At 39.6% G+C, this 20,283-nt stretch overlaps 1 protein-coding gene across 2 annotated transcripts in view; it reads left to right on the top strand.

Moving 5' to 3' along the window:
• Positions 1-15,930, top strand: part of CDK6 (cyclin dependent kinase 6) — a 249,008-nt gene extending 233,078 nt beyond the window's left edge. For both annotated transcript variants that reach the window (XM_047095048.1, XM_047095047.1), the window contains exons 6-8: positions 4,157-4,207; positions 9,393-9,528; positions 14,836-15,930. In XM_047095048.1, the coding sequence (XP_046951004.1) occupies positions 4,157-4,207; positions 9,393-9,528; positions 14,836-14,982 (334 nt within the window). In that variant the 3' untranslated portion in view covers positions 14,983-15,930. The remainder of the gene's footprint in view (positions 1-4,156; positions 4,208-9,392; positions 9,529-14,835) is intronic.
• Positions 15,931-20,283: the final 4,353 nt, after the last annotated feature.

Below are 20,283 nucleotides of genomic sequence, written 5' to 3'. Positions count from 1 at the left end.
TAGGCACTAGGCAGAAACAGAGTTCAGAGTTATTTTGGACCTCCTCACATTGTCTCTGTCTGATCATCTCTAGCTTAGTCTGTGTTTCAGTCTTCTGTGTCTTACTCTCCCCCATTTTGGTCCTTCAACCCTCTACTTCCTTCCTTCCAGCTCAGCCCTATGTCATGGTAATAAAGAACTAGCCAAGTTTGACTCATGTATTTGTGTGTTTTAGCTGAATCATTCGTACAATTATAAAAATTATTCAAGGCAGTAGAATTAAACTCTCCCTCACCAGTAAACCAAAGAATATAGTCAAAGATTATGTCCATAATGGTCCACCTAAAATATGACATAAATTATATGAATTGAAGGATATTTAACTCAGCTTATCTGAGGAAGGAAGAAATATTCAAAGTAACCTCAGTGAAAATACAATCCTTCTGGCCTGATGCACACAGGTCAGAGACCTGATACAGTCAAGACTTTTGACCATGGAGCCTTAAAGACAGATTGTATCATATAATGTCCTTGATGATCTTATTCTTCCATTTCCATACTCTACCATAGCACCCCCAAGAATTCATCATGATGGAAGGTTTCATCTTTCCTCTAAATCCACCTTAACTCCCCATGCTCCTGACGAACTTAGCATCCTCTGTCATAAAACCAGCTCAAACTTGAGAATTTTCAGTCAAAAACTGAATGAATGGTTCTAAGAGTTTGATCACATTCATGACCAACCTTTTGGTCAACTAAGAGTATCAGTACCAGTACCAACTAAGTAGGTCTGTTACCCACTTCATGTGACTCCTTTTGATCATCTTGTGACTTTGTTTTTGCATCCAGAGACCTATCTTATAGGAGTTAATTGCATGCAGTCAGGATTTAGTGGTTCTGTATAACTCAAGCTAATCCATATCTCTTATAAAGCCAAATTAATAGACTACAGAGTCACATGCCAGGTGTTCCTGTGTGGCAAAAGTCATTTTGAGCTGTACACTGAATTGTTGCTTCCAAGTTTCTAGTATTCCCCGTAGCAGGTCACAGAAAAGTGGTTATGATTAAGACCTTCTGCTTGTTGCACTCATCAAAGGATGCCAAACTAATGGGCCAGTTCTAACTCAAGGATGTAAAGCACATTTCATTTTGTGGGCCAAGTCCAGCCAATAGAGATAAAACTTTAGGCTCTCACAGTATGGTACACTATATGACTTGAAAGCCCTCTGCTAAAACATGTAGCAAATGTAAGATAAAATATAGCAAGCATTTGCTTGACTGCACAGGGGAGCTAGCAAAGATGTTAAAATATTGCCAAGAAAGAAAAAAGGGAGCTGAAAACCAAACCAGTAAGGGCAAAAGCCACTGCTACCCCTGAGCTTCAGGCTTGGGTCTTGGTACCCTCTCAGGAAAAAGGTGCTCTTCTCCTTTTACCTGGGAACAACATCCATTTAAGTTAGTCTGCTTTGTTTATTTCCCAGTAGCCACGGCCAGTTGATTTTAAACAGTTCCATGATTCTCAAAGACAATTTCACCCTTGCCTCTATGGATACCAGTCTTCTCCATGAAGGGTGAGGGGCTTGGCATGTTTACAAAGCTGCCTAACCAGCTCATCAGATTAAATGCATGCTCTCTGTTCCCTCTGGGCCTACTCACCTGGCATGTCCATCACTCGAGCCATGTGAGATACCTGCTAAACAAAGAGGGGTCATTTGTGTTCGTCCAAACCTTGTAATGCTGGTTACACTTAGTTTTGTAATTTCATACTTTAATATTAAGGAAACAGATGAGTGTGAAAATAAGGAGCAGTGTTGTTTCTGTGCAACCCAAGTTCTATGCTTTGGAAAGGAAAAAAAAAAATAAGGTACCAATTAAGATGTGAGCAAAACAGCTGTAAAAGACTACACTGGGGGGAAGAATGTAAAAATCTAGAAGGACCTAACACTGTATGTTAACTATACTAGAATTAAAATTAAAATTTTAATTTAAAAAATCTAGAAGGGCCATCAGACAGTAAGTTTATGGAAAACATAGAGAACTTCAGTCAGTCTGGTGGATTGCTTTGTTCCTTGTTAAAACGGCAAGAATTTAAAGACACTTGGACACTTGCAGAGTAGTATGGGTACAGAATCCCACAGACACCTGCTTGTGAGACACCACATTCTCTATAAAGTGCCCTTCACACATTCTCTGTGCTGTTTCACCCCACAGCCTCAGCGATAGGTACTGTCTATGAGTGCAGAGGACATTAGTAAACAAAATAAATGTATCATAATATAATAATGAAGCAGATAGGCTTTGGGGCAAGGCAGACCTGTTTTGAATTTTAAGTCTGCATTTTGTTATTTGTCCTTAGGTAAATCATGAAACATCTCCAATCCTGTTAGCTCAACAGCAAATAGGGATAATAATAATAACTACCTTGGTCCTGAAATTTTTATGAGAATTAAATGAGATAATGTTTGGGGAGCCCATGGCACTATGTCAGATTCAACATTAGTGTTCTGGAAATAACAGCTGTTAAGATTCCATTGTTTGGCTTTTCTAAAACTTGCTCTTTGAAGACCTGTCTGGATGGCTTTCAAAAGCCGTCTCCCTGGTTCTTTCCGAACTTGGCTGCATTAGTGATGTGGGAGTTGCCTATCTTAGTTTGCTATGGCTGGCATAACAAAATACTAAAGGCTGCAAGGCTTAAACAACATAAATTTATTTTCTCACCATTCTGGAGGCTAGAAGTCCAAAATCAAGGTGTCAGCAGATTTGGCTTCTTCCGAGGCCTCTCTCCTTGGCTTGCCTTCCTGCTGGGTCCTCACATAATCATTCCTCTGTGTGCACACATGCCCCTGATGCCCCTGTGTGTCCAAATTTCCTCTTTTTATAAGGACACTAGTCAGATGGGATTAGGGCTCACCCTAATGACCTCATTTTAACTTAATCACCTCTTTAAAGACCCTATCTCCAAATACAGTCAGTCCTCTGACTGGGGGTTGGACTTCAGCATGAATTTTGGAGGGGATACAGTTCAGCCCATAGCATTGCCACAAATTAATTATTTTTGGCTGCATTTGCGAATAACCCTTTTAAAGAATAAGAACCTGAAAAAAATTAAAAAGAATAAGAACCTGAATAGAAACTATGGTTGAGGGATTTTAAGATATCTTCTAGCCACTGAAATGTTAGGACTTTGCAGGATTCTCTATATATGATCTATATAACAAGTTTACTTATTATGCCTAAAAAATATTTAAAAGGTTTAAGGCTTTATAAAATAATATATAATACTTATATTTATAACTTGTATATAACATTTTTAAAGTACGGTCTCTGGTAATAGGCTAAAAATATTTTTTAAAGCACATTGTTGAAAAATACCTGTGAGGCATTGAGCAGGGGGTTAAGAAACATTTATGTGTGTACCATAGGAATATATTAAATGAAATATTTATTAACTGAGCACCTGTTCAGGTACAGCATTAGGCCAAAGATTAGGGGCAAACCAGAGAAGTACTTGCCCTTGAGGGGTATTGATCTACTTGGGAAAATGCCAGAAATGTCACCAAGTGAGCTCATTTAATTGCCAGTTAAATTCTCAGTGTAGACACTGAGGCCTGTGTGTTCACAGTCACCTCTGAAGCCAAGAGTGATGGTTGGCTTCTATAACGTGAGAAAGGAAGGTGAAAATCAGAAAAATAGGTCCAGGGGTTTTCTCCCTGCAGCGTCAGGACAAATGGAAACAGAAAGCCCTGAGGAGGTACTGTATAGCAGAGAGGTGGGGCAAGGGTGCTCAGAAAAGAATCTGACTAAGAGCAGTTTCAAAGCCCAGAGACCCCTCGGTTCAGACTAGGACAGTGATGTGTTCCACCCTTTCACTAAGTTAAGTAGGATTTTGAAACTGAGGAATGTATATGCTGGTGGCACTGTTTTTGGAATGAGTACAAATAGGATACCCATGGTTAGAAAACGTGGGAGTCAGGTACCACCAGATACTTAGGAGAGATCCTCACCATGAAGTGAAATGCAAGAAAAACCTTCATTTACCAAAGGAAAGAGGTCTCACTTCTTTACCTCATCCTCACCCTTAAGGAATATTTTACTTCGCGTAAACCATGCTAATGACCAATATGATTGAAATGTAACTTGAAAAAATCCTGTTTAATGTGTATCTTTATTCTTCTAGGCCTCTTTTTCGTGGAAGTTCAGACGTTGATCAACTTGGAAAAATCTTGGAGTAAGTAGTAACTCTAATTTTGCATCAGCATCTGTAGCATTAAAACATTTATAGTGCCTTTCATATAAAATGTTTATCTCTTGTCCTTCCTACCCCAAGCTGCTGCTTCAGACAGTGTTACTATTTGTGTGGTGAGTGGGGACATGGCAGACATGCTGTTTTATGCAGAGCCCATCATGACATGTAGCCTATCCGGGCTCTGTTCTGGCAGCTTGTATGTTGTTCGTGTGGATCTTTTCACTAATCCTCCTTCTCCATTTGGCTGAGCTCCAGTTCTTTTCAGATGTGTTGTGTGCTTGGGCCGTTTCAGATGTCCACTGTCAGAGGTGGGGCGCTTGGTAGCCTGGTAACCCATTCTTGCCCACTGGGCTTCCTGTCCCCATTGAGTATCCTTTTGTTATCCAGATTGGTTTTGCATTGTTTTGTTTTCCTGGGCAAAAGATGGTATGCTACACAACCCATTTTTCTTGGGAGCACCAAAATAGGAAATGAGAATCCTAGATTCTAACCCTACATCTGTTGCTAAATAACTATGCAATCTTGAGAAAGTCATTTAAAATGCCTCATAAAGTGCTTACACAGTGCCTGGTGCATAATGAATACTTTAAAAATGGTAGCTATTATTATAATTCATCCTTAATTGTTCAACCTTTTTGTTCCTTAACTTCTTCACCTGAGTAATGAAACTTTGGATATAAATTCTAAGATTCTTTCTTGTGCTTAACATTCTTTGGTTCTAATTGTCTGTTGCTTGGCTTGTTGATGATTTGCAGAGTTCCATTCATGTCTACATGTTTATGCATGTGGGGGTATGTATGCTTTCATGTTTCTAGAATGTTAAGAAGGAGCTTTATCTTCTCACAAAGCATAAAGTATGGCATCCTTTTGGGATATGTGCTTGTGCCAAGCCCCATCAGAATTGGGGGGGTTGGAAATAGGGCGCCTGGATGGCTCAGTCAGTTAAGCATCTGGCTGTTGATTTTGGCTCAGGTCATGATCTCCCTGTTTCTGAGTTCAAGCCGTGTATTGGGCTCTCCTCTAACAGTACAGAGCCTGCTTGTGATTCACTCTTTCCCTCTCTACCTCTCTCTCTGTCTCTCTCTTTCTGTCTCTCTCTCTCTCTCAAAAATAAATAAATAAACTTAAAAAAAAAAGAATTGGGGGGAGTAAGAAAAAAGTGGGGATTCTAGAACCAAAAATAACCCTGATCATTGGTCTATAATATTTTATAGGAATCCCAGAGATTTTTATGATACTTTCAGTCCATCTGTAAAACTGATGAAAAGTATCCCTAAAGAAAAGAATTATATTTTAATACTGTCTACTCAAACAGGACTGCTTAAAACAGTTGGAATAAAACTGGAACCTGAGTTTTGTCTTTTAGTGACTAGAAAGCTTCAGTAGGCTTCCATTGGTGCTATTGCCACTGCCGAATCAGAACCCGGTGGCCTTAAGGCCTGAAAAATATTTGCTGATTTTATTGCCTGGGGGCTTCCCAGGTCCAGGGAAGCTGCCAAGACTACCACTCCTCCTCTTCCTCCCTGTCCCCCTCCCCCCCCAGCCACCTCCTACCACTACTACGGCGTAGACAGTGACTATTACTGTCACTCCATAAGGTAGACAGATTCAAGACAAAACTCATGTTCTCCCTGCTTCTGAATGTCAGCTTCTCTGATCATACAGTGATAAGCCCTCCATCTATCCTTCCCCCTCACTGTGTATTTTGTGTGCAGTGCAGTGGGAACTTGAAGCAGGAACTGTGAAAGTCAGACCTACCAGTGACTCTGTTTAAAGGAAAAATGATCTTGACCGAAGCCAGCTTGCCAGACATTGAAACCTGTCACCACCTTTCCCTTACTGACACTACCGGGGCGTTCTCTCCAGCCCCGGGGTCTGCAAACTTGTTAGCACTATTAGTGCCCCTTAGTATCTGAAGCCACTGAGATGGACCCGAAAGAACCTTTGACAACCATGTTTGACTTGCTTCCAGTGGAAAGCCAGTTCCACTTTTGGCAAAGGCCTGAGACCCTAGGTTGCCAGCAAAAAAGAAGCCATAAAGTTCTATATATGTTGTGCCTTCAGATATTACTTCTTGGTTTCTGGCGTTGTTTCACTGAAATTATGTTCTGTTTACTCTGTGTTTGTTACTTTGGCATAAAGAAAAGGGACAATGCTGCACCCTAGTGTCATTTCTAAAGTACTTGAGAAATGATTTCTGTCCCCACTGCCATTTATAGGTTTTGTGCTCTGTCAGTCTTTCCAGTACAAATGTCAACTTTTAAGGCTTATATTCAGCTGTCCAAATACTGAAACTTGATGCAAGCACTTGTTAATGGACCTATCAGAATTTCACAACACTCATATATGGGCCATAAAAGTTCATACTGGATATTAAACTGAAAAAAAATTTTTTGAGGAAAGCCACATTCACATTCTCTTAAGGGCAGAAATGTTTCTGCACTTGGAGACATTTATACTTTCAAAGAACAACAAGTACTTTGAAAGTGAAACTAAATGCTTTTAGCTCGTGACATTTTAGAGCATTTTTAGGAGCAGAGTCATAGTTAAATGGAAACAAAATATTGGATTTGGAATAAGGAGAACTGGGTTCACTCGAGTGAGCTGAACTCACTGTGTGTGACTTTGGCAGTTGATTTCACTCCTGTCCTTAGTTTCCACATCTATAAAAAGGAAGTAATAACTGACCTACATGTCTCAGAAGGTCGTTATGAGATCAGAGGAGGTGATAGATTTAAAAATACTTTTGAAAGTTATTTATATAGGTAGCTATGTATATATACATGTAATTATATACCACATATACACATACATACAGAGACGCTGTTTCTTTAAGGGCTTTTGGCAGTCAGCTGCCCATATCGCCAGATTTATTTCGACATAAGTATATTCAAAGCTGCAAATAAAAAGATTTTAAATTATTACTAAGAATTATTATGACTGATTTCTAGATGATTGGTGATGATATGCAAAAAATGATATACAAATAGCTAAAAAGCTGAAAATAAAAGGAAGAAAATTTTTAGTTTTTAATAAGTATTCTTTTTTCTTCCCCTGCCTATTCCATTCTATCCAAACACACACATTGATGTCCTTTAATAATCAATAGTGATATCTTTTTTCTCTTTGCTCTTATTCTAGATCTTGCTATTAAGCAAATTTGTATGTTGCCCAAGTCATTTCCATTCATTTGTTCTGGTAAATATGTCCAAGAATCTGTCTTTATTTGCCTCAACAACATGGCTTTCCCAGCATGTCCAACAGATACAGGCATACAGTGTCTTTCCCCGGACACCCAGTAACAGGTGCAATTATGGTATGGGTATTTGCTCTTCCCAGGTGAGGTCTGTGACCTGGGCTCTGCTGAAATAAGGGAAGGAGGAACAAAGCCTTACAGAGAGCCTGTGATTTTCACCACCACATCTTCCTAAAACCTGGGAAACCCAATCAGGAGAACATATCTCAGGACCTTAGTCCCAGGCCAGCACCATCTCTAACTGTAGTTAAAGTAATTTGGTCATGGGGCACCTGGCTGGCTCGGTCAGTAGAGCATGTGCCTCTTGATCTCAGGGTTGTAAGTTTGAACCCACGTTGGGTGTAGAGATTACTTAAAGATAAAATCTTAAAAAATAATAGTTTGGTCAATTTGAAAGCTATATATTCTGTCCACTAAATTATAACTTTTAGTTCGGAGTTAATCAGAGTCTGTAAGTGAGATGTAATTTCTTGCGTCCCTTAACTTCCCTTGTTCAAACCTACTTACTATCTATACATAAACTTTAAATAACATCTCTATAGTGTATAAGTTGCATAAGGCCACTGACAATATTTCTGAAGAACCTCAAGTCACATATCAGTAGGACTCAAGCAGTTCATATTTTTAGCGTGATAGCAATGCATTGCCCACACATTTTAGATTAATAGCATTATTTTCTTCTCATGATAATAATAATGGGTAATGTATTGATATTGACAAGTACTGTTTATCAGGCACTGTGCTATGCACTTTATGTAAATTATTGCTGTAAATTATCATTTTTTTCTTTTATTTGTTTATTTTGAGAGAGAGAGAGAGAGAGAGAGAGCATGCGTGCTTGAGCAGGGCAGGAGCAGAGGGAGAGAGAGAATCCTAAGTAGGCTTCACACTTAGTGCAAAGCCTGATGCAGGGCTCAGTATCACAACCAGGAGATAATGACCTGAGCCGGAATCAAGACTCGGACGGTAAACCAACTGAGCCACCCAGGCACCCCTAAATTGTCGATGTCAATAAAGAAAGACACTAAGAAAGAAGCTAACTAATTTGTCCTTACCTAGCAATAAGTGGTAGATGCAGAATTTGAACCTAGGTCTACCTTTTCTAAAGCCTGTGCTGTTTTTTTTAATTTATTTTTTGTATTTGAGTATAGTTGACACACAATATCTATGCTGTTTCTATATCATTGGATCCACTCTCCATGTTTCTGATTCCAGAATGATTTTCAGCAGAAACATAAATGATACTGTCTCTCGTTATTGTTTACTCTGGAATACCATAAAATAGTTTGGTAATATAAAATATATATAAGCTAAATTTAATTCAGTTAATTTGAAATTAAATTATAAAATAGCATGTGCACAAGATTAACGTACTTTTTAGCCTCTTTTTGGTCTGATTCTAGTGTATATAATTACTGTTTGGAGAATTATTCTTTAACCAAAAGTGCAACCAAATTTATGTGTTAATCATGTTAGATGAGCATCATAAAGCATGTCAGTATGAGTGTTTGATCAGAATACAAAAAGCATTCTCGGGTGTAAAGGAAATATTATATGCTCTTATGAGCCTCCTTTGAACATATAGGTTCTACTCTGTCAGTACATCAGGACTTACTGGTAATATAATAATTTCCATTTCTGCATCATCCTATATATTTGGTATCTGCTACCAGAGTAATCTTTTGTCTCTTCCCAGTGAATTATACAATTCTCCCCTGAGATCACCCTGTGATCACCATACTGCAATAGGACAGAAAGAGATGAGAATCCCGCCAGTAATATAACTGAGGGGCTCCTGGGCTCTGTGTCCCCCATACTTGCCTCTTAGACTGTACCATCATCTAGAATTTGGTAGGAAAACAGCTTCAGCATAGCATCTAATGCTTATGTTCACATGTGGTTCTTTTGTAGTGTAATTGGACTCCCAGGAGAAGAAGACTGGCCCAGAGATGTCGCCCTTCCCAGACAGGCTTTTCACTCAAAATCTCCTCAACCAATTGAGAAGTTCGTAACAGATATTGATGAACAAGGCAAAGACCTACTCCTGGTAAGTTCATGCGGTGCAGAGTTGGTCTGCACTGGGTGGATGAGAGCCTTGCCCTGTCCACTGGGTGGTCTGCTAGGTGGTGGGCACAGCATCAGTTCAGCATCATGTGCCACAACCACACAGGGCCGAGGCCACAACCTCTCTGCAGCTTTCATTTCCACACCTGCAGCAGCTGGTGGCTTTTGATTCTGGAATGTCTTCATTTCCTATAGAAAGAGAAAGAGAAAGAGTCTGATCCACAAACTTTCAATCTGCCATCTTTAAATGTTCGTTTGAATGCAGCCTTTGAAGCCTCTCAAATTCATCTAGACATATGCTTCTAATAAGTATTGAATGTGCCATGCACATATAAAATACCTCACTGAAAATAAGGACTCGTGTTCAGCTTAAGATTCAGACTCGTAATATTTGGCCTTGTATGTAATTCCCTAACGTGGAGGACAGAAAAGTAGGTAGAGGAGTATACCTGTTGAGCTACTCTTGGTGTTCAGAACCCAGTGACTGATGAGTGTTTCCTTTACCTACTGAATAACAACCTATGATAGCTAGCCAAGAAAGTACTCCTAGACCTGGAGGAGCTAGTGCTCCCATTCTGTCAGTGTATTCTAAATTTCAAATATAGACCTAAGAGTCTATAGGTCTCAGTAGAAATGTTATACCTTAGCTCTGTGTGGACACAGCCATTGATTGGCATGTTTGCAGAGCCACGGATTCTAACAGTGAAAGCGCTAAGTCCCATCTTCACCTGATGGGGGCTCATTTTCTGATGCTTACTCTACGGTTCCCTCCACTGCCGCATTATGGAGAAGGACAGCTATTTTCCCTCCCCACCGTTTATTTCTAAGACACTCTCTGAGAACTTTGGCCCACATCCTTTGAAACAAATTCTTATCAGAAGGGAGAATATTCTCCTATACAAAAACTCACTATATATACACACTTGCTGGCTCACCTACTATTTAGGAAAATTTTTTCTTGGTTTCAATTAACAGACAAGTATTTGCATTACCTTAAGAAAAGGAGGTTTGATGGAATGTTTCATGTGGCCTGGAAGTGAAAAGCCATCCAGAGTGTAAATGCTCTCCCAGTCCTGCTAAGAGCATCACCTGCTCTTAGCAACTCTGCTTTTCTCTGCCCTGCAGGCCTTTTCTCCTCTTCATTGTTTCTTTTCAGTTGTGCTGTCTGCTCCCCTTAACTTTGGCTGGCCCCTGACTATCAGAATTTCAGCTAACTCATGGATCCTTTCAGCTCTAACCCCCACCACTAACATTTGCTCTGTTAGTATTTCCTACATCAGATTCCTGAAAGGAAGAATGTAGCTGACACGCCTCACCTTTTTTGCCAACCCATGATATGGGTTGCTGCCTAGGGCCTGCATTCCTGGTCCAGTCAGCTGTGCTAGGAGGGAGGGAGGGATGATGTGTTATAAAATATGGCCACCATAGGCTTTCCTTTTCAGCAAGAACTCTGAATGAAATGCTCCTCTTAGAAGAAGATTCTGGACAGTCAGTCACAATGATAAGCAACTTTAGTAGTGAAGTATTCCACTTCTTCAGCTACTGGGACATCCAAAGACAACTCAGAGTCTCTCAACATCATTAGGAATCACCAAAAGGAACTTAAAATGTAAAGCTAGCAGACAGTGCCACATGCTCATTCATTCAGTGTCTCCACTGGTGGTGCTGGCTTTCAAAGTCAGACCACACACTAGTGCTGGACTAGAGAAGTAGCAGGAAACAAAGAAGAAAAAGGAACAAAGAAACTACCAAAGAGAGAAGGAAGAGGGTGGACAAGGAGTGTCAACAGAGATTAGAAAAAGCAAAGGAAGGGAATAAGAAGCAGATACAGTGACCTCAGGACTAGAAGCAACTTAAGGACAAAACAGTAATCCGAGGGCATTCAGGGAAAGGATAGCCCAAGACTTCAAAGCCTAGAACCCCCTGAAAGCTCTCACTGTTTCATGCTAGAGGGACAGAAGGTAGAACTATTATAATGCAGAAGAAAGCAGGCTGTTCAGTACCAGATAGGCAGCTGAGATCCCGGCAGGACTTGTTGCCTCTATTGAAATTTATTCAGTAAGGAAGGAAAGTGAAGGGTATTTTAGGAAGTTGTTTTATTTAAGATACAACATTTAAAAGTTTAGCACTATGAGAGTTGTCCTTTGTTTTATCTGAAATAAAGGCTGACTATATAATGCTCAGCCATGTATGAATGGATATATGCATTGACATTTATAAATGCTCTCACATACATATGTAAGTTGGGCATAGTAGTAAGACCATTCAGAGGAAAAATTATTTTTTAACAACCAGAACCTACCCATCTTTACAAGCTTTGTCCCCTCCATCATGGTTAACTGGAGAGGCCAAGTACTTATTCTCTTGCTGAAAAAAGTTTTACAGTTTCTGCTGTCTAACTGCTTTCAGGGCCTAAGGTATATATTTGTGGGGGCTGGTGGAGGGGACGGTCCTTGGATTAGTCTACTTTTGGTGCATAACCAACAACCCCCCAGAAATCTCACTAGCGTACAACAGTAAACATTTATTTCTTGCTCATGGGTCCGCAGATGGATAGACAGCTCTGCTTCAGCCTATGGGTCAAGTACAGGTCTTCTCCATGTGTCTCATTCTAGGGCCCAGAACAAGAGGGGCTTTGGCTCCCCAAGGCCTGTTTTTCTCATAACAGTTGTTATGATGCTCCCAGAAGGGCAAGCAGAAACACATGATGCCCCTGAAGGCCTAGGCTTGGAAGAGGCACCCTGCTACTTCTGTCCACATTCCATTGGCCAAAGCAAGTTATGTGGTCAAGGCCAACTCTAATAGAGGGAAGAACACTCCTCCCATGAAGGAAGGGTGGGAAGAAGGAGGATATGTGCTGAAAAATGATCCAGTCCATGATAGTATTCAACCCTTGACTAAATAGCAATCCCAGAAGCTCATTTTATAAGACAGTTATTTGGCAAGTAAATTAGATTTTCTTAGAGAAACAAGATTTTGGATTAATTCTCAAGTCATCCAAATTGCTCTGTTGAAGTAGAGCAATGATAGAACTTAGCCACCATTTCTATGCTCTGTAGAACATAAAGGATTAAGACTTCCAACTGGAGATTCTCACACACTTCCACATTAGGCTAAGGATTTCTCCTTCTCTCCACCATCTTCCCAGCTCTAAGCCATCAAGATAGTTGTGGGGACAGGCTTCCTCCGAGACAGTCCTCTAGGGACATGTCTCTCTATCTTGAACGTATTCCCACAACATTTTTTTTCTTCTTTCCTATGTCCTAGGGATTACATTGGCTGCTTCTTTCTCTAATGCCGCTACCTAATTTTCTCCTTCCTAGACTCTGGGAAGAGAGAACCCAGGCTTAAGAGTTCTGCCCCTGCTCTTCTGTCCTTACAGAATTCAGCCCATGCAAAGCTTTTCTCGCAATGTTTATTGCTGTTAGGGACAGTAGAACCATTCTGCCACCAAGCTCCCTCATCTGCTTGCCCTTTGGCTCTTTGGTTTTCAGGAGACACTATGAGAAACTGGCATCCATGGACTGGTGGGGAGTTCAGGATAAATAAGATTTCAGGGGACCCAAATTTGCCTGGAATTATATATAGAGTTTTCTATTTGTGTTTTTCTAGGTCAGTAGCATTCAACAGAGTGTTAAAGGGTCCCTAATCGTCAAGATCTGATGGAGACTTTGAGGTCCTTGAGGGCAAAAACCCAGATTAAATGGAAGTCAGCATAACCATGATAATGTTAAGTCTTCAGATTACATAGAGGACTGAAATTCATAGACGTGTCAGATACCCAGCTCACTTAAGTGGGCACTGCATCACAAAGATGGAGAAGCTGGTAGAGTTTCTCTCCTACTTGTGTGTTCCTGGGCAATGGATGGGTCTTACTCATCCTCCACTAGTGCTTACCACCTGCTAGTCACTCTGGAGGTGTTGGTGGAAGGACAGGAGGAGGATGTGAAGAACAGGATTACCTGGGGTTGGCGTGGAAATGGAACTAAGATTAGGGAAGCATTGTGTCTAATTGATTATGAATCGTCAGTTTGAGAATGGAGATTGCTGCCCCAGAGGTTCACCTTCCCCCTCCCCCCGCCGCCAACCCTTTCACCTTCTACCTATACTTGAGTTGACAGCCTGGAATAGAGTTTAGTACCAGAACTGAACCTAATGGACATTGCTGCTGCCCATGAGGCACCTAGACGTGCACCAGAGGAAGGAATCATTTCCTCTGGATGGTGCAGCCCTGGGCCAGAGTGCACAACTTGCTAGCAGGTCAGGGTAAGTTGGGCCTAGGCTTTAGCCCTTACTTGCCCTCCTTAATAGAGAAAACCTTTATTTCCTGCTTTAAAATGTATTTCCTTTTTTTGTTTTCTTGTTATTTTGTTTTGCTTTTGATATTAGAAATATGTCAGAAACAAGGGCGCCTGGGTAGCTCAGTTGGTTAAGCATCCGACTTCAGCTCAGGTCATGATCTCCCAGTTCGTGAGTTTGAGCCCCGCGTCGGGCTCTGTGCTGACAGCTCCGAGCCTGGAGCCTGCTTCAGATTCTGTGTCTCCCTCTCTCTCTGCCCCTCCCCCACTTATGCTCTGTCTCTCTCTGTCTCTCAAAAATAAATAAACGTTGAAAAAAAAATATGTCAGAAATTGTTACTGTAGTTTAGTAATTACCCTCTTACCCCTAAACAAGACAACTCCGATCCATTCCTGACTCATCAACAAACCTTGGGGAAGAGTAAAAAGTTAGGGTGACATCTCTGACTACAGCACTAAGTTTTCTAGCATTAGAAAAATCACTACCTAGGGGTTCCTGGGTGGCTCAGTCAGTTAAGCGTCCAACGTTGGCTCAGGTCGCCCCCTTATCGGGCTCTCTGCTGTCAGCACAGAGCCCGCTTCGAGTCCTCTGTCCCCCTCTCTGTTTGCCCCTCCTCTTCTTGTGCTCCCTCTATCTCAAAAATAATTAAACTTAGAGAAAGAAAAATCACTACCTAAATAAAGTTATATACATACTATGATAATACTAATAATATATTTTAAAGGACCTGGGATAGGTAGAAGAGAAAGCCTGGGGAGGTAAAAGTACACAGGCAACCCAAAAGCTATTGCTTTTTCCTGAAGGGCAGTTTATACATTGAGGACATATATAAGATGGCTACTGTCTACATTTTATTTAGTGTCCCATGAAGTAGATACTCATTCTGATTCTAGACACACTTAATTCATGGCAATGAACAAATGTGTAACTGTGTAAACACATTATTTAAATGGACATGTTTTATGTCAATTATTTTTTTTCTTTATCACAGAAGTGCCTAACCTTTAATCCGGCCAAAAGAATATCTGCCTACAGTGCCCTGTCTCACCCCTACTTCCATGATCTGGAGAGGTGCAAGGAGAATCTGGATTCCCGTCTGCCTCCCAGCCAGAACAGCTCAGAGATGAATACAGCCTGAGGTCCCGACGGCCATCTTGAGCTGATCACCGGGAGAACACCCCCGGGGGCTGATGGGCCCCCCCCTGAGTAAGCCCCACAGAGCCACTGAGGATCACTGGCTGGGGACCTTCTAGTTGCCGTCGTCTGGACGGGCTCTGCTTCTCCATGGAAACCGCCTAGTTTACTGTTTTGAAATCAATGCAAGAGCGATTGCAGCTTTATGTTCATTCGTTTGTTTGTTTGTTTGTCTGTTTGTTTGTTTGTTTGTTTCAAGAACCTGGAAAAATTCCAGAAGAGAAGCTGCTGACCAATTGTGCTGCCATTTCATTTTTCTAATCTTGAATGCTGCCAGTGTGGAGTGAGCAATCCAGGCACAGCTGAGTTATGATGTAATCTTTCTGCAGCTGCCTGAGCCTGCTTTGGTACTTTTGAGTGAGAGTGTGCACGCGCGTGTGCATGTGCATGCATGCGTGCGTATGTGTGTGCGTGAGATTCTTGATTTCTTAAAGTGTTACTTTCTGTAAACAACAAGAATAATTGAATTTTAAAGACTCAAAGTGACCTATAAATAACAGGTGTCTATTGACTAAAGGTGATTTACCAGAATGGGCTTCTCAAATTACACAGTTGAACCTATGTCCTCAGAATTTCTTTTATGGCCAAAAACAGTAAATTTGTTAGAAGTAAAACATTCACTATCTAGATGAAGTTTTATACACACAACAAAAGGAAAAAAAATGCTAGTATCTTTTAAGAGACCTGTTTTTTAAAGCATACATTCTATTTACTCTTGATAAAAGCTGAAAATTACTCACTGTAAGCCCATTTTAACCTGTATTATATGCTTTGTTATTTCTTTTGAAAAACACCCTATAAGCTTTTTCTTACTTGCTGTAGATTTAGGGAGTGTACCTCAAATAGGTAAAATGGTCAAAAAAAAAAAAAAACAATTAGAGAAAGCCTTTATTTCCTGATTTGAAATGTTTCCTTTTTGGATTCTGTTGTTACTTTATTTTGTTTTTTTGATTTTAGGAATTTGTCAGAAACTGTTTCCTGTTTTGGCTCAGAGAATAGCTTTCTCTGACAAGACAGGAATACCATTTAAGTTTTCCCTATTACACTGTACTTTTTCTGCCATGCACTGCCTTGTTTGCAGAGTTTCCATCTTATCTCCTAGGGCCTCTAGTATATATTACTACCATTACATAACTAATAACAGATTGTTTAAGCCGTTCCCATGCACCTCCTGCTTGCTTTCTTTCAGTGAACCTTTTGTAAATAGTTAGATTCAGATTGTGGCTTAATGGATCCAATTTTTCAGCCCTAACAGGGTCCCCTAGGCTCTCACTCCAGTGTGATCTTCCCACCCAGCATTTGTTTTTGTTCCCTAGGCAGTGAGTGGAGGATTGGCTCTTCTCTATCACCAGCACATAGATTGCCTTAAACTGTTACTTAGTGTTTTACAATTTTTTTAGAAGATGTCCGTGTAGAATCGGAGAGAATGTCTTTAACTATTTTTTTTTAGACGTATATATTTACCCTATAAAATGATCTTTTCTCCATCTCCCAGGCTGTGCTTATTTCTAGTGCCTGTGCATACTCCCTCTCCGTGCAGAGCCAGCCTGACCTGGGCATTGTGAACAGCTTTACTTTTTCTCTCGCCATTTTCTCTACCGTTCTTTATATTTCATGTCATCATCTCTGCCTTATGTGTGGTTAGTGCTCAGTGAGCTCAAGTAACCCGAAGACACAAAGATGAAGTATCCTTTTGGAAGTTTAGCTGTCTTTGCTCTCTGACTCATGTTTTGAGTACATGCAACAGATAGGCTATGTTTAGAGTTAGGGTTGTCAAAGAATGAACATTGCTTCACTCAGTAGAAAATGTTCCAGTTGATGTTTATATATTGTCTAGCCTTACTGAATTCTTCACAGCTTAATATTCTATACTACCATGATGAACAAGGGAAAAATTAAGACTTTTCTCCTTGAAAGCTTTTTGGGTTGGAAATTACTCTTTTTTTAATATGTATACTGTTTAACATTTTTCTAATTCAGTAACTTGAAGAGCAGGAAAATTGGTCTAAAGCTAGATATGAATGAGAAGATGGGCCACAAGAATGTTTGATGCTTTCTTCCTTGTTGACAATATTGCTTATGTTTTGTCATCACTGTAAATGCTTGAGATATAATGAATCCACAGCAGTCAGGGCAATGTCTCCCCTGGAAAAGTGATTTCTACCTTTCCTTTGAAGACATTTTTTGCTGGGCCCTAGAAATTCAATTTTAAAACTCAATATAAGTACTGATTTCATCATGCGCTTTCTGGTTAGTGTCCATGGCTAGAGTGAACATAAGTTGAGTTTCTGCTTTTTTCAGGTTTTCGTAAGTTCTCTCAAGAAAAATGCAGCCGTTCTGAACTGGAATTTTTCAGCATTCTTGGGAATTCTAAACAAGTAGAGAGCTCCACTTTATTTCTAGCATATACTTTTGGTTCATTTCTCAGTAGTGTTTATGAAGAAAACTTAAAGCACAAACATTTTGGCATGAGATTCATTAGATGCTTGGCAAATTATCCCCTGAGAGGCAGAAGGAGAGGGTATCTGGCCTCTCTGACCCCAGCTCTTCCATCTGTGTGGTTCTTGCAGTTGAGTAATTACCCTCGTTTTATGTCTTTTACATCCAGGCTCACCAGTTCTGAAATCCAGATGCCACATGAGCACCCTTCCCATTAGGGCACTTTGAAGCATATAGCAGCATAGGAATTTACTGAATACAGCTTATTCTTCTGTGACATATGGTTTCAAACGTCTTTGCCAAAAGCCAAGCAGTGGTCAGCTAAAAAAAGTCATACTGCCCCAGGGATATACTGAAGCAGCTTATATCAATAAAAATACGGTGTCAGATTCAAAATCACATTTATATTCACATTTGAGGGCTGGTGCTAAAATGTGCCTGATAGCTTCTATATGATAATTGTTCTCTTAGGGCCCAGGCATTGTGGGAACCATAGTGCATGATGAAGTTGTAACAATCCCATTTAAGAATAAGAGAGAAACCTGTCCATTTCAGCATCATAAGCTATCATGTGGCAAAGGTAATAAAGCCCTAATCTTACAAACTTAAAAACACAATACCCAGTGCATTGGCACCTCCCACTTTGTCTCTCCTTGAAAGTAGATAAGAACCCAAGAAACAGAGAACCTTTAACCTTTAAACAAGACATCGGAGCCATTTCATCCCTCTGTATTCTCATGATTCTCTCTCAGGAATCACACACTAGGAATGGCATACTTTTCATTTAGCCCAAGGTGTCTTACTAAAATAAAAATAGTTCAAAATATTTACCTAAGAATAGAATCTCAGCCATTTAGTTTTAAGTAAAAATGAAAATTTCAGAATGCACGGGATGTTAATATCCTAAAGAAAATGTACACCTCTCAACAGAAATTTATCACTTGACTCCAGAACGCAATACTGTCCATCTTGATGGGGGGGAAAAAAAACAACCAAATAGTACCAAATATTTTGAATCTTAAATTATGTATTTAAATTGAGCTTTTAACTATATGCCTCTTAAGGTCAGTAATGGCAGTCCTCATGCCATTATGGAAATTAAAATCATGTAAGCTTCCTAATATCACAAACATATTAAAATTCTTCTTTCCAAATAATTGCTTTTAAGTGACAACTTGGCTATTTTTATGATAAGCGCAGAAGAGAGTGTCTCACATTTTCCAAAAGCAGGCTTTTGTTGCATAGTCAGGTCTAGGAAAAAGTAATATTAAAAGTTAATAAGCTGCTGTAATTACTTAATTGTGTTAGTACAGTAACTATAGAATATTCACCTTGGAAAGTAAATGTTGAGACATTATAAGTTCTTAGGTATTGACAGAATTCAAAAGAATGCATGTTTTACATTGTGACACATAAAAACAGTGTCTTTATTTTAAAAAATAAAGATGGTAGCATGATTTCTGAATCTTTAAAAGGCATAAAATATTGGACAATGGATAGAGGAAATTCTAGAGAAAATGAAGGTATTCAAAGAAGGATAGTTTCAAAGTTAGATATATTTTGAAGGATAAATATTTATTAGCAAATATATTGTAAGAATTTCTATTAAAGTCATCCGGCAACTATGAAGTTGATAACGTTCCAAAACATGTTTTATGGAAAAGCCTTTCCAAGCAGTTACCATTTCAAAGGATGACCTGAGCAAACTACCATACTCCTTACTTCGTGGGAAGAAGCAGCCATGTGAAACTAACGCTTGTTATGCAAGCCTAAGAATGTTCACTGTAAATAATAATAATAATAAATTTTAAAAAGGCACATATATCCTGTGCCACCAAGATTTTTTGAAAACTGGTAAAACCCAAATCCTTGATCATATGCACTTGATACATTCAGATGTATGATATGGAACATAGCTACATGTTTCCACAGTAGAAAAACTTACTGAGACTGCAAAAGGCTATCACGCAATAGAAGTCCCCAGGTAATTAGTAGTGGTGTTCTCTTCAAAAGCATACAAAAATAGCATTTTCATTTCTTATTAATGCAATTTTCAACCTAGTTGTGTTACATACCTATATCTCAAGCATTTCTGACTTGTACTTTTTCAGAAAATAAGCCACAATATTCCTTTGGCCTTTTCTATCTTCTGACCTTTGTAAACAGAAATGTAGAAAGAGGAGGGCTCTGATTTTTTAAATGTTTTTTTTTCCTCAGTTTGTTTGTTTGTTTGTTTGTTTTAATGACGTATGAATCAGCTCTTCAAAATGTTTTGTTTCTTAGCATTCCCAGGGAGTTGAGATAAATGAATGAACTTCCATCAACATATTTATGTTTCCTTGATACTGGTGCTCTGGCTGTCAAGAAGAAAACAAGAGCCTCTTGAAAACTAATACAGGCTTTTTTCAATCATCTATTTAAATATTGTTACAGCAGTTTGAAGGTTATATGGTGGGAAAGTGAGATGATTTTTCTTGGAAACCTCTATTTTAAAATTCACACTGTCCTAAGACATGGGCTTTCTTCTTTTATTCCACAAGGTGACACTTTGGGGCTGGGGGCCTGGGGGTGGGGGTGGGGGCTAGGGAGGGGGAAATCTGAGCAAAGCTAAAGAGGTACTTCTAAAAACTTCATTCTAACTTTGTTTTTCTGCACATATTTTACTCTTGCTTAGCACTTGTTTGTCAGGATGATGAACAGTGTTCGTAACATTCTATAACTTAAATATTTTAGTTGTTAGCTAGGTTCTGAATGATGATCTGCAGGGAAGTTGTTCTTGATAATGGATAATATACCCATTTTGATC

This window comes from Lynx rufus, unplaced genomic scaffold (genome assembly GCF_022079265.1).
Source record: "Lynx rufus isolate CCGP_SWC_20201006 ecotype Redwood Valley unplaced genomic scaffold, mLynRuf1.p SCAF_4, whole genome shotgun sequence".
Taxonomy (NCBI): domain Eukaryota; kingdom Metazoa; phylum Chordata; class Mammalia; order Carnivora; family Felidae; genus Lynx; species Lynx rufus.
This window is presented reverse-complemented; position numbering and strand designations above follow the sequence as displayed.